Source organism: Pipistrellus kuhlii, unplaced genomic scaffold, assembly GCF_014108245.1.
Source record: "Pipistrellus kuhlii isolate mPipKuh1 unplaced genomic scaffold, mPipKuh1.p scaffold_m20_p_10, whole genome shotgun sequence".
NCBI lineage: Eukaryota > Metazoa > Chordata > Mammalia > Chiroptera > Vespertilionidae > Pipistrellus > Pipistrellus kuhlii.
This window is the reverse complement of record NW_023425405.1, coordinates 7,702,333-7,715,982: the sequence shown is the minus strand read 5'-3', so window position 1 is coordinate 7,715,982 and position 13,650 is coordinate 7,702,333. Positions and strand designations below refer to the sequence as shown.

Below are 13,650 nucleotides of genomic sequence, written 5' to 3'. Positions count from 1 at the left end.
TTTTAAGAGTTTCATGAATGATGCTTAAATTATTTAACCTGAATTTTGAATTATTTTAAACTGGAATCCTGATGGACCCGTTATGCTCTCCCCCTTGCTATTTGAAAAAATAATAAAATAGTCCAATATATACTAATGAATAATAATGCAACACGTATGTTATTAGAACCATTGGACTGTTACAGATAGTTTGCATAGCAAAGAATAATGTAGTCCAGTACACTGTTTTACTCATAGTAGGCAAAGATGTTAATGGAATCAAATGAATAGTATTATAAATGACAATGTTATAATTTATCTAAATTCATTCTATAATGTAATCTAAAGGATTTTTCCAAGTTATGACCTGTTTAAGTAATATAATCTTCCACCTAACATAGGTGGAAATTGCTCAAAGTCCAGATCAAACCCCCTATCCTAAAACAACATAGGAGTAGTAAAAACTCCTTGTGAGGTGGCCATTACAATAATGAAGAAAACAATATCCTATCATATTTTAAGCAATGTATAACTGTAGGGGTTTTGTTTTGCAGTTGCTTTTGATTATGCTCCACTGATTACTTGGAAAGAATTCCAGTCATTCATGCCCTGGGATATAGTCATTCTTGTTGGTGGAGGGTTTGCCTTGGCAGATGGTTGTAAGGTAATAATCTGTGTCTAAGATTGTTGTTGTTGTTGTTATTCCTCATATGAGAATGTTTTTCCCATTAATTTTTAGAGACAGTGAGAGGGAGGGAGGTGGGGGGAGAGAGAAACGTCAATATGACAGAGACACATCTATTGGTTGCCTCCCATAAATGCCCGAACTGGGCCTGGGGATCAAACTTGCAAACCAGGTTTGACCCTGAATCAAACCTGTGAGGCCTTGGTGCATGGGCCAACACTATAATCACTAAGTCACACTGGCCAGGGCTGTGTCTAAGATATTTAACAATTAACTAGGCTACTCCAAAAAAAGAACATGGGGACATTCAAGCTTTTGTTATATTCAATTTCATCCTATCATTTTAATGACACAGGTTTCAATAGCCATACAGTAAGTATATTATACAGATGAGGTGAGTTCAGGGTTCAAAACATTTTACAGGCTCCAAGCATAAGTTTTTGTGATGCATGTTAAAAGAAATAAAGCACAGAAGGTTAGAACTCTTAATTCATGAAATAGACTTGCTTAATTATTATTAGACTAGCTTAATAAGAAAAAAAAATCATACATATGGTGACTACTAGTGAAACATTTTTCGTTTATATTTTTACCTTATTTCATGATGGATTTTAGTAGCTCTCAGAGTTCTCTGGAATATATCATGGTCCTAATGTTGTCAAAGAAGGACAATAAGAAATAATAGTAATGTATTACATTATTTATTATATTATTTATTACATATTAAATATATTAAAGGTAATAAATATATATCTGTGGAATAAAGTCCTGAGAGAATTTCACATAACCATGGCTAACATTGTATTCTTTCTAATTTTAGGGAAAAGTAAAACCATAGGTGGTTTAGAGTTGGCTATTTCTTGGCCTATCTATCCAGTTGACAGAAAGTAGATTATCTGGAAAAGTTACTGTCCCTTGAAATTGTCTTGGTCGTTATAGGATTGCTTCAAAAATTCCATAAAAATCCTCTACTCTTGGACAAATTAAAAATCTCTTGTTTCTGGATTTTATAGCCTTCTGTGAAACACTCAAAGATCGTGGCTGTTCTATTTTCTTATTTTGTTATCAAAATAAAAATGATGGTGAGAGAGATGTTTTGTATAGAGAGATGTTTCTGGGAAGTGAAATTTTTACACTTCTCAAGGCAAAAAACTACCTGTTCTGTTTTCTTCTTAATAATCTCTAGGGAGACTGATTTTATTGTCAAATTTTCTGTATTATATTTGGATACTGAGCTTTCAGCAATAAGATTTAGTAATAGATGAAATCCTGAGTGCCACTTTCAAAGTCATTTTCAGCCTACATTTGGCTTGCCTTGTAGACTTCTCAATTACAAGTGAGAGAAATATAAGACAAATAGACTTTTCCACTAGTCCAGCAGATCTGGTTTCTCAGAATCAATAACCTTCATGCCTCTGCCCACTCACTTGAATTGTGAGGAAATCAGAATCAGCAATTCTGGCCTAAATATGAACTTATGTTCATCTTTCCTCCCCAGAATATCTGTCTGGATTGGACACTCAAAAGAGGTTTTAAAAGCATTGGCCAGACTCTAGTCTAGCAAAGTTTAAGGAAATGAGAAGATATGGACCTAGTCTGATGCAGTCAGCTCTCTCACTGGAAGGATGGGGAACCCCTGGAAGAAGGTCTAGTTTGCTATGAAAATCCTAGGACTACTATTCTAGGAATATTAAGAATAGCCCTTCCTTTGGGTGATGGGGTGGAAGCCGAGCTTAATAAATCTGATTATGGGCAAATATGGCCCTAGAAACTGGTTTTACTAAGTTTTTTTTTTTCCTTACAAAGGGACAGAATTTATTCATGCAAACTGCACAGATCAAACAAAATAAAACCTACGAAAAGAACCCCCCAACCAGAAAACCTTCCCTCTCTGCTCCCTGAAGGATGTACCAAACCCAAAGTTTCTGCTCTAACATGGCCCCCAGGACCAGTTAGCGCGAGCTCGGTGCTGAGCCGCGGGCCGGGCAGGGCCAGGCCCTGAGCATCTCTGCGAGCTTGGAGGCAGCTGTCAGTGTGCAGCGTTCGTTCCGCTCACAGAACCAGCCCCAGGGCCTCAGTCTCCGCCACCAAGGCCAGCATCTCCCCTGTGAAACAAAGGCTGCCACTGTGAGCGTGCGTGCACGCCTCGAAGGCCACACGAGAGGGAAGCTGCAGGTTTTCTCGCCTGAGAAAGGCTGGGAGAGGGGCGGACAGCCTCCCACAGGCTGCAGGGACCCGAGGTGGCTTCCCAGAGCAGCAGCAGCTGCAGTGGGAGAGGAAAGGAAGATAGATGCTTACACTTTGGGCTCTGTGTCAGGCACTTTAAATTGTGGGAGAGACATGCCATTTTGAACCAGAGAGGTGAAACTGGGCTGGAATACTCGTTATACAAGTCTAATTAACAGGCTTTCAGAGGCAAGTGGAGGGGTGTGGGCCGAACCTCGACCCATCATCATCCTTTAGCGCTCACTTTCAAGTGTCCTAATGCAGCCGTGGTGGCCACAGCGGCAACAATTCCGCGGTGTCTGCTTTCCCGCGTGTTCCCGGGCTGACCGTCGGGTTCGGGGGTCACGCCGAGAAGACGCTGGGGTGGGTGCGGCGGCAGGCCCACCTACAGCCCGGGGTCGGTCAGATCCACATTGGAGCCGAACGTCTTGACCAGCTGCTCCTCGTAGTGGGTGATGTTCCTCTTCATGATGTCCATGCAGGGCCCCAGCAGCCGCTCGAAGGCGCGCACGTCCATCACCAGGCACTTGACGTCGCCCACGGCGTAGGCGGAGGCGGCGCGGGGCTTGTTGGTGACCAGGGCCAGCTCCCCGAAGTACTGGCCCTTGTGACAGCGGGCGATCTCCACCTCCTGGGCCCCGCCGCCGCCGTCCTTGGCCAAGCCTTTGGTCTTGGTCCGGATCAGGATGCTCACCTCGCCGGACTCGACGATGTAGAAGCTTTCGGCCTTGTCGCCCTGGGCGATGATGCGCTCCCCGTCCTTATAGCTCTTCTCGCCGATCACGTCCACGATCTTCATCCGCTCCGACGCCTCGAGGGACTGCAGGAGGGGCACCGACTCGAGGAACGACTCGAACATCTTGCGTTTCTGGGCGTTGTTCTTGACGATGATCCTCCGGAAGGTGCCCCGGTCCAGGCCCCACAGGGCGCCCTCGGACGTGGCCACGATGGTGGCGGCCCGCGGCGTGTTGTACATGAGGGCGAGCTCCCCGAAGCTGCCGCGGTTGTCGTACTGCCCGACGGAGCGCGTGAGGTCGTCCTTGGTGACCAGGATGTCGTACGTGCCCCGCTCGATGACGTAAAAGTTGTCGCCGTCGTCTCCCTGGTCGATCACGTGGTCGTCCGGGTTGACCACCTTCTCGAACATGGCGTCGAGGATTTCGGAGAGCTGCTCCTGGTCGAGGTTCCGGAACAGGAGGATGTGCTTGCAAGCTTCCTGGAGCCTGTGCCTCTGCTCCTCGGTTTTAGGGTGAACCACCCTGGGTTCCGCATCCCCCTCCTCTTCGGCGTCAGGGTCGTAGCCCTCCGCACACACGGCTTCTCGACGACTCTGACCCTTGGCTGTACTGCGAGGGGGAACCTCCGCCGTCTCCTCCTCCTCGGACTCGCCCTCACCCTCGCCCTCCGCCTCGGTGACGCCGCCCAGGCCCGCTGGCTCCTCCTCCTCCAGCGCCTGCGCTGCGGCGGCGGCAGCGGGAGGTGTCGGGGCAGCCAGGGTTCCGGCCGGGACCGGGCCTGGGCCCTGGGCGCGGGCCTCGCGCAAGCGCGTGAAGTAGTCGATGGCGAAGTCGACGAGGTCTGGCGGCCGCCGCCGCAGCACCTCCACCGTGTAGCCCTTCAGCAGCTCCGTGAGCCCGGGCGGGATCTGGATGTGGCTCATGGCGGCGGTGGAGGCGGCGGCGGGGACACGCGGGCTCCGCCCTCCGCGCGCCCTCACACCTGCCTCGCGCCCCGGGCCCGCGTGGTCGTCTCCTCACGCGAGACCTCCCTCGCACCTGCCGGACAGTCCGCTGCTAGCACGGCCGGCCCGGTGGTGGTGGTGCCGCCGTTGCCCAGGGACCCACCAGCGGGCAGGCGGCACGGGCGGGGCAGGAAAGGGTTGTGACGCACGAGGCCGCGAGCACGCGCCGGTTTCATGAAGTTTTGAAGACAGTTACTTAACTTTCTTAACATTTTGTCCCAAATTGTAATTAGGAAAATGTCCATTAATAAATAAATATATAAATATATATTTATATGTAATTATATATATGTAATTATATATATATATTTATATGTAACTATATATATTTATATGTAATTATATATATTTATATGTAATTATATATATATATATAATCCCTTCTAATTGGGAACAATGACATAGCATTCACCTCATGGCAGTTCCCTCTCTCTTAAGTGTCCCTTGATATGTTTTAACATGTTTGAACTCTCGTGTTCTGGAAGGCACTCTCAAATTCTTACCGGTGAATAACTCCTCCTCTCCCTTTTTCACACATTCCTGAGTTAAAAAATGGAAGAATTGAACACTATTTTTATCAGCTCCCCCACTGACATGGCAATAACAGAACATAAAAGTGTTTATCCATAAAGAATTTATAGCAGGAACAGTAATGTGTAAGAGATGTTAATATTATTTAAAATATGGAAGCTGGATATTTGAGGGGTAACTGACTTTATATTGTGGAAATAGAAAAGGATGAAATCTATGGACCTGAAAAAGGATAGCCAACAAGAAACAATCTGATCCATCCTGAAAGGGTTTAGAAATCAGAAGCAGTAGAGTAGCTGAGAGCTGGGGTAAAATTCAGTACTAACGTTGAAGGATGGCTTCAAGAGTGTATAAGGAGCTGTGAGCCTCACAAATACTCTCTCCAGACCTGAATACACAGGCAACTGCTCTCTTCCCTCCCTAGTAGAAAATTTAGATTGACTCTGTAACAAAATTGAATCAATGAGACGCTGGCTCACGGCTTAGTCACCTACAGTAAAGTATTTTTTTCTTCTTCTTAATAATCGTTGACCAGACACAAAGAGCTTTCAAAACCATTATTTTGTTACCTCCCTTTTAAACATAAATGGACTATATGAAGCCATCAGATAGTTGAAGAAGCCTCTGATACCATAACCAGTAATAAACAAGAAAAATTGAAAAGAAACACATAAAAGCAAAGAAAATGTATGAGGCAAAATACATTTTAAAAAATTTATCATTGAGGCCCCAAAGAGATTTTAGAGACAGTAAAGACATACAAAATAAGTAGAATGTTACTCTTTAAATAAAGGATAAACAGAAATTAAGAAAGATCCACTGAAGATGAAAAATGTTGTAAAAGAAATTTTAAAATTCAGTAGCAGTTAGAAGATGAACTTACCTCAGGGAATAAAACAAAAATATGAAGAGACGGTAATATAAAAAAAGATAAGAAAATTAGAGGAGCAACTCCAAATCTCCAACAGCCAACAAATAGGAGTTCCAGAAGGAGAAGAAAAAGAAGAAAAATAAAAAGAAAATAGAAGGACATTTCCAAAAATAATACAAGAAATTTCCCAGAACTAAAGATTTTGAGATCATGGACTGAAAGAGTTACTACGTGCCCAATATTAAAGCATTTCATGTAGAATTTAGAAACCTTGGGTGTGATGATATGATCCCAGTGGCTTCCAGAAGTGATGATGGAGAGGGGGGTTGGGGGGGACGGAGGGGAGACTGTATGTGGTATAATGTTTGCTAGCAGCATCTAAACATAGATAAAATTCATTCTTACGATATATGTAACTATATTTTAAGATGAACTTCTACCAATATAAATTAAATGGTACGCAGACTTTTCCATCTAAAAGTAAAACATCAACAACAAAAAACAACACAAAAATATAAATCAAGATCACAAATAGCATACATAATATCTGGTATCCATATCAGGGGATTTTTTGCCAACTTTTGATGTAAGGGTATACTGCTTGTAATTAGAGCTTTTCTAACATATGCCAATCCCAGTTTGACCTGGGCATAAAATTCCCACATGCAGTAGTTAAGTGAAATCTCATAAATGGAGGCTTTCCCCAGGTGGGAGTAGCGAATAGAATAAGATACCTATTAATTTGCATCCAGCTGATTTCTTTGAACTGTGTACAATGAATCAAAGATCAGAATGTCATCAGACTTTCTGGCTGAGTGATAACTATTTCAAGTCTAGAATTTTACAAGAGCTCAAGTATCAAAACAGTGTGAAAAGGAAATAAAGAGGTTTTCAGACATGCTGAAACACACAAAAACAAAGCCTTCCATTCACCAGTTCTCAGAAAGCTATAGAAGGTCTCCACAACCACAAAGGCATTAAGAAGAAAGGATTCTCTCAGAGGGAGGTGAGGGGAGAGCATAGTACACCAATGAAGAGAGGCCTCAGAACAGCAACAGTAGAATTGACATGAAGGGCAACAAGTCCAGATGGAATAGAAAGAGGGAAGACTCCAGGACGGACATCTCCCTGGGGGAGAATGAGATGGAACAATATGTTTGTCTACTTGTATGGAGTTTTTCAATTTTACTAGAGAGTATGCTGAAAATCCATGACAGATACTTAGAAAACCAAGCAAAGAATGAGTCTATTATTTCCTGGGCAAACAACAGTAGAACAAAACAAACAAACAAAAATATGATGACAAAACATTAAGTGACTTATTATGAACAATGTTTATATAATCATAATGGTAAACTTTAAATATTGATTTAATAAAAAATGTTGAAATATGAGTATAAGGGGATGGAGGGAGAGGAAATACATGTGTAGTGGGTGAGATCTGGTGAAAGAAGACAGAATCCTTATTTGAATCAATAAATAATGTCTAAATTTGAAAATTAGGAAAAAGGGTACTTAAAAAAAATAGACATAAATACCTAAACATAGCTGTAAATAGCTAATAGTTGAGAGTTGTTTTCTCTACGGAACACTATTTAGGAGTGGAGGGAGGTACACAAGAAGGGCCGCTCTTTTTTTTACAGTCGGGTAGTTCTACTTATAAATGTCCACATATATTAATTAGATAACCTTAACATCTAATTGAAAAATATAGAAGACAATTCAAACTTTCTAAAACATATTGGTAGTGTTAAAATAAAAATAAATGAGAGCTTCTCCAGGTCAAAGCCACCCAGATCTGCCAAGCTACAGGGAAATATGAGAGGTTAAAATTATATGTTAGAAACAGAGGTCTTAGAGAAAATAATGTTTTGTTTTGTGTTTTTATAAATTTAAAGTGTCCATTAAAATGAACTATTAATGAATAACAAATGTAAATTTGTTCTTGTAGGACTCAGGACTATCTGAGTGGATAGGACAGAAATTATCTCCTCTAGGATCATTACCACCATCGCTAATAATTCTGATATCTTGTTTGCTGGTCACATCTTTAACAGAGGTAGCCAGCAATGCAGCTACCATTACTCTCCTTCTCCCAATATTATCTCCACTGGTGAGTATCTCACTTTTCCCATTTATGTTCTTTATCAAAAGCAGTGTTCTGCTTTGCCTGTTCTCATACTGTGGTGTAGAATCATTTTGGGCCTGAATGGTCCCCCTGGAAATCACTGGTAGAAGGGTCCTTATTTGCATTCCTACCTTTTAGGAGACCTCAACTCAGCAGAACTCTTTTCTTCCACAATCAAGCAGCAGGATCTTAACCACTCACCCTGATTTTCAATTTGCAGATAAGTGGGATGGCAAACCCAGATCCTTTCCAGCTGTTTCCTGACAATTGTAGTATTTAGACCTCTAACTCTGACACTTCCCCCTCCAGATTAGTTCTGAATTTCTGAGAACTGCTTCATATACAGTAAGTGATTGAAAACCTGGGTTTACAATTCAGGCTTCAAGCTTAAATATCTTATACACAATTCTCAACCGCCCAGGGAAGAATTTTAAGAAGCAGGTCTGCAAGGAGAGAGAAGGATACACTGTCTTCCCTTCTTCTCCCCACCTAGCTAGCAATGACAAGACATAGCTTTAAGTCAATGTTTTTCTTATCGGGACAGATGGGTTTGGTGAAAGGAAAACACTTTAAATTAAGAGGATTGCCCTTCTGGAATTTTTCTGCTACTAGCTCAAAGGGCATATGTTAGCATTCTTGAGCTGATGCTTCAAGTTAGAAAAAAAAAATTTAAATTGGCAAGTAATTTTTTTTTTTCTTTCTGGTTTTTATTTCTCAACATAGAGCAGCTAGAAAAGTATGTGATAAGTTAAGAATCATGCTAATTTTCTTCTGTGATGATCCCTAAGCAAGTTTTAACGTATGTGTGTCACAGAGGCAGTGAAGTTCATGGGATGATGAGAAGCTTTGGGGCCAGAGGGGCCTGAGACCCCACCTAAGCTCTATGCTTGTCAGCTGTGTGTTTGATGAGTTACTTTTAGACTTTTCAGGCCTTGGTTTCTTCATCTGTTATTTGCTCATAAGGGCATTGTGAAAATTTATATATACATACATATATATACATATATATATAAAATTATATTATTTTATACATTACATATAATACATGGAAGCTTCATATATTATATATAAACACATATATTTTATATACAGGTAAACACTTAGCATAGCGCCTAGTGCCCAATAAATAATAAGTGGTGGTTGTTTTTGTTTAGTTTCTGGAATAAATGAAACTTGATTTTTCGAAATAAACTGAGCTATAATACTCAAATGGGCACTAGCAAGCATATATACAAGAGGAAGAGACATTATATGAAAAATATTCCTCAAGTTATAATTGCATTTATGTATAATTTTATGCCTTAGGTTTCTACCTGCTTCTGGGAGTCTGTTATTCTAATTTTGCTCGTTTTTATGCTTGATGCATCTAAAATATTACTCAGACTCTTTTTTTTAAATTCTTTTGCAACAGGCTGAAGCTATTCACATGAACCCTCTGTATATTTTGATACCTTCTACTCTGTGTACTTCATTTGCATTCCTCCTGCCAGTAGCGAATCCATCCAATGCTATCGTCTTTTCCTACGGCCATCTAAAGGTTACTGACATGGTGAGTGAGCTGAGAGAACACTGTCAGGCTCAGGAGCCAATCTTTGTGAAGTCTTAGCTTCTCTCTCCTTTGACACATGAGTCAACTGCCATGAAAAGCGTGGCTTGAGTTCTGCTTCTGAGAGTAATTGTGTCATAGAGTGATTCTGGCCATAGTATTGTTTGGAAGAGTGACAACTGGAAGCAAACATATCATTGCATGTATAGTCAGGAATACAGAGATACTGAAAGTATCAGCAAAGCATAGAATATGGTCCACACAAGGGCTCACCCTTACATGTCAAGATCAGATCTAACTCAACCTAGGGCAAGAGAGAAAGGGCTAAGGAAATTTAGCAATCAAGCGCTGTGGTTTACTATCACCAATATTTGTGCAGCTGACATTGGCTCTGAGTAAGACATGAGGCTCAGTGCCTGAATGATGCAAAATCATCTTTCTTGTTCTGATTTAATAGCAGCACCTGAAGTGAAAGCACAAGCAAATAATAATAGAAAATCTAAGAGACAAAACATGGACATTTTTTGCCAAATATGAAAGTAGTGATAATTAAGAAGTAGCTTGAGAATAGTCTAGTCTCCTCCCAATTTTGGTTGCCAACTTCCAAGCCTGAACAAACAACAATATAGCCCAAGTAAATTCGGGGAGCTTGCTATGCAAATGCGACTTCAAGTTAAGTCCCAGCTCCCTTCCCTTCTCACAGATTGCTAAACCCCTCAAGATAAAAATCCTGGAAACACCCCTTTGCAGAAGTCATGTACTATCATTTTGGTAAAGACAATGTGCATAACATAAGCAATGTCCTATGTATGCGAGCTTTAAAAAGAAAAACGAGATTCTGGAATAAATGAGTGACGTGCGAAGTCAGGAAAGGGGATCTCTGCAGTAATCACTGCTAGGTGTCCATCTTTTGCTTTAGTCCAGAGGGGCAAAGATAAGCAGATATAAATATTGGGGGCTTTGTGCGTCATAATGGTCTCTGTCACAACTCCTCAACTCTGCCATTGTGTCATGAAAGCATTCAACAACAACATGAAACAAATGGGTATGTTGTTGTCCCATAAAACTTTATAAAAACAGTTCATGGGCAGTAGTTTGCCAGGTCAATGGGTAGAAAGCGACTTTGAGATTGTTATAATGACACCAGATTGATGATGTCCGAGCCAGAAACCTGGGCACTCTAAGAAAGATGAATAGAAGTGGCATTATTAAATCTTAACAAGAGAATACTGAAGGGTAAACTATTAATATTGACTATGAAGGATCCAGTTATCACATAGTGACCTGAACTTTATCCACTGAAATACAAAACCACAAACTCTAATTTTGATTTAACATGAAGTGGTAGATTTTTAAAAACCTCACAAGAGGGTATTTTTAATGATTTTTAGAGAGAGGGGAAGGAAGAGAAAGAAACATTGATGTGAGAGAAACACCCATTGGTTGCCTCCCATACTCTTCCCTACAAGGGGCCAGGGATAGAACCTGCAACTTAGGTATGTGCCCTGACTAGGAATCGAACCCCAAACCTTTTGGTGTACAGGATGATGCTCAGCCAACTGAGCCACCTGACCAGGGTGAAATAGCAGATTATTAAAGGGATTCTTTTCTCTATCAGAATGGCCAGTATATTCCTAAGAGGAACTTCTCTGAAACTCTGCAGGTAAATGTCATTTAGTTGGGGACAGATTCTCTTTGGAAATAAAAGAACTCATTGTTTTAGGAAATCAACAATTTATTCTAATCATTCACTATGCATGTAAATACATCCTGTAATGGTATTCCAAGTCCCTTCGGTTTTCTTATTTAGGAGACTGACATTTATGCTCTCTCCTGTTCAAGGTTAAGGCTGGACTTGGCGTCAACATTGTGGGTGTTGCTGTGGTGTTGCTGGGCACGTTCACCTGGATGGTGCCCATGTTTGACCTTCATACATACCCTTCCTGGGCTCCTTTAGTAAAAAATGAGACCATGCCATGACAAGCACCAATGCTCTTCTCATCCTGTGGTGAGTTTGGGGAACCATTAAGGATTCACTGCAGAATTTCACTCTGAAAAACTGATGATACGTTTAACTCCATCCTGGTGTGGCTTCTGCACCTCCAGTGAACACTCAGAACCTGGTGTCACAACTCAGTCTACATTTCCTTTGAGAGGCAGCCGGAGTGTCTAAGTGCCTTCATCAAGAAGCCCAGCATTGGGATTTTGTGCGTGGACCATAAGTATCCTACTTCATCACAAGAATAATTTATAACTTGACCTTCAAAGAGATGAGGTTATTTGTTTCATCTTACCATTTGAGTTCAGTGTAACATTTCAAATGTCAATTTACTATTTGAGAAACTTCCCATGAAGCTATATATATAGAAAATAAAAAATACAAGTTAATTGTGTACTTGGATAAATTATTTCTGTAGCTTGTTCAAGGGAATTTTCTGAATAAACAAAATTGTGGTCATCTTGTGGTATAAAAGCAAAATTTAATCTAAATAAATGTGAATCCCATAAACAACAGAAACCTCATATATAAGGACCAATTTCCACTTGACCTTATGGTTAGAGTAATATAATTTGTACTTTTATGATCTCAGTGCACTGAGAAATACATTTTGTAGACCTATGATTTGCACCTTGTAGCACAGTTAGAAAAGAAAGCTAAACACTGTAAAACTGTTACCACACATATGTATAATAATTTTGCTTAAGTATTTATCTTATTTTAGAAATACATAATGTCATATACAAAAAAGGTGATTCAGAAATTTAAATGAATTTTCATTGCATATGAAGATGTAGAAAAAGATCACATAACTCCATTATATTAACATTGAAATAAAAAAGCAGAAAATAAGGAATGAAAAAATTAAAATTATTGATATACTTATAAAAATATAAATTATTTATGGACAAATCATAAAGAGAAAAGAACTGAATATTTAAACAAAAGTAGGAAGAGGCCTGGCTGGTGTGGTTCAGTGATTGAGTCAACCTATGAACCAGAAGGTCACAGTTGATTCTCGGTCAGGGCACATGCCCAGGTTGCAGGCTCAATCTTCAGTAAAGGGCATGCAGGAGGCAGCTCATCAATGATTCTCTCATCATTGGTATTTCTCTCTCACCCTCTCCCTTCCTCTCTGAAATCAATAAACCTATTTTTTTTTTTAAAAAGGAATAGTTTACTAGCGCTCAAGATGTGAAAGAATAAAGTCTATTGGAATTTCAAAATTAGACTAAAGGGTGGAATATTATAATAAAAAACAAAAACGATGGGTGTATAGAAAAAAAATGGAAAAGTTAAAAGAGTAATTCTCATGAAAAAAAAAAGAAAGGTAAGGCTTAAAAATACCCTTGCTATTTTTAACTTTCTGAAAGTCATCAAACCTGATTTGGTTTTATTGTAAATTAAAAATAGTAAAGATGATCTTTATTAAAGACTAGAGGCCCAGTGCATGAAAATTCATGCACTCAGGATGCAGGGGGAGGGTCTCTCAGCTCGGCATGTGTCCTCTTGCAATCTGGGAGCTCTCAGGGGATGTCCAACTGATGGCTTAGGTCCACTCCCCATGAGTAGTGGACATAAGCCTTAGTCTCGCCTCCCTCTGTGGGAAGTGACCAGCAGGCTGATCAGGGGACAGCATGGTGGTAAGCTGCCAGCCCCGTTTCCCATTGCACCACTGCCACCAGTGACCTCCCTCTGTGGGAGGAGACCCCAGTGGGCTATTCAAGGGACAAAGCTGGGGAGGGGGCACCGCGAATCGAATCACCCCAATGCTGCCCTGCCTGTGGTCTGCCTCTGCAGGAGGCAACTGGGCAGGCTATCAAGGGATGGCGCCAGCCTCCATCACCCTATCACTGGTTGCCACTGCTCCCTCTCCCACCACCACCCTGTTGCTGTCTCCTCCTTCCACTCACTAGCATGCGCCTTGGCTGGCCTGGCACCACC

General features: G+C 41.2%; 2 protein-coding genes across 3 annotated transcripts in view; one reads left to right on the top strand and one right to left on the bottom strand.

The window, feature by feature from the left end:
- SLC13A1 (solute carrier family 13 member 1) overlaps window positions 1-12,095 on the top strand; it is a 77,922-nt gene extending 65,827 nt beyond the window's left edge. For both annotated transcript variants that reach the window (XM_036425829.2, XM_045576442.1), the window contains exons 12-15: window positions 534-643; window positions 7,985-8,146; window positions 9,573-9,710; window positions 11,550-12,095. In XM_036425829.2, the coding sequence (XP_036281722.1) occupies window positions 534-643; window positions 7,985-8,146; window positions 9,573-9,710; window positions 11,550-11,687 (548 nt within the window). In that variant the 3' untranslated portion in view covers window positions 11,688-12,095. The remainder of the gene's footprint in view (window positions 1-533; window positions 644-7,984; window positions 8,147-9,572; window positions 9,711-11,549) is intronic.
- Window positions 3,218-4,661, bottom strand: LOC118712185 (cAMP-dependent protein kinase type II-alpha regulatory subunit-like). Its single transcript, XM_036425713.2, has one exon. It carries the CDS (start codon window positions 4,548-4,550, stop codon window positions 3,276-3,278), a length of 1,275 nt encoding a protein of 424 aa, XP_036281606.1. The 5' UTR covers window positions 4,551-4,661; the 3' UTR covers window positions 3,218-3,275.
- Window positions 12,096-13,650: the final 1,555 nt, after the last annotated feature.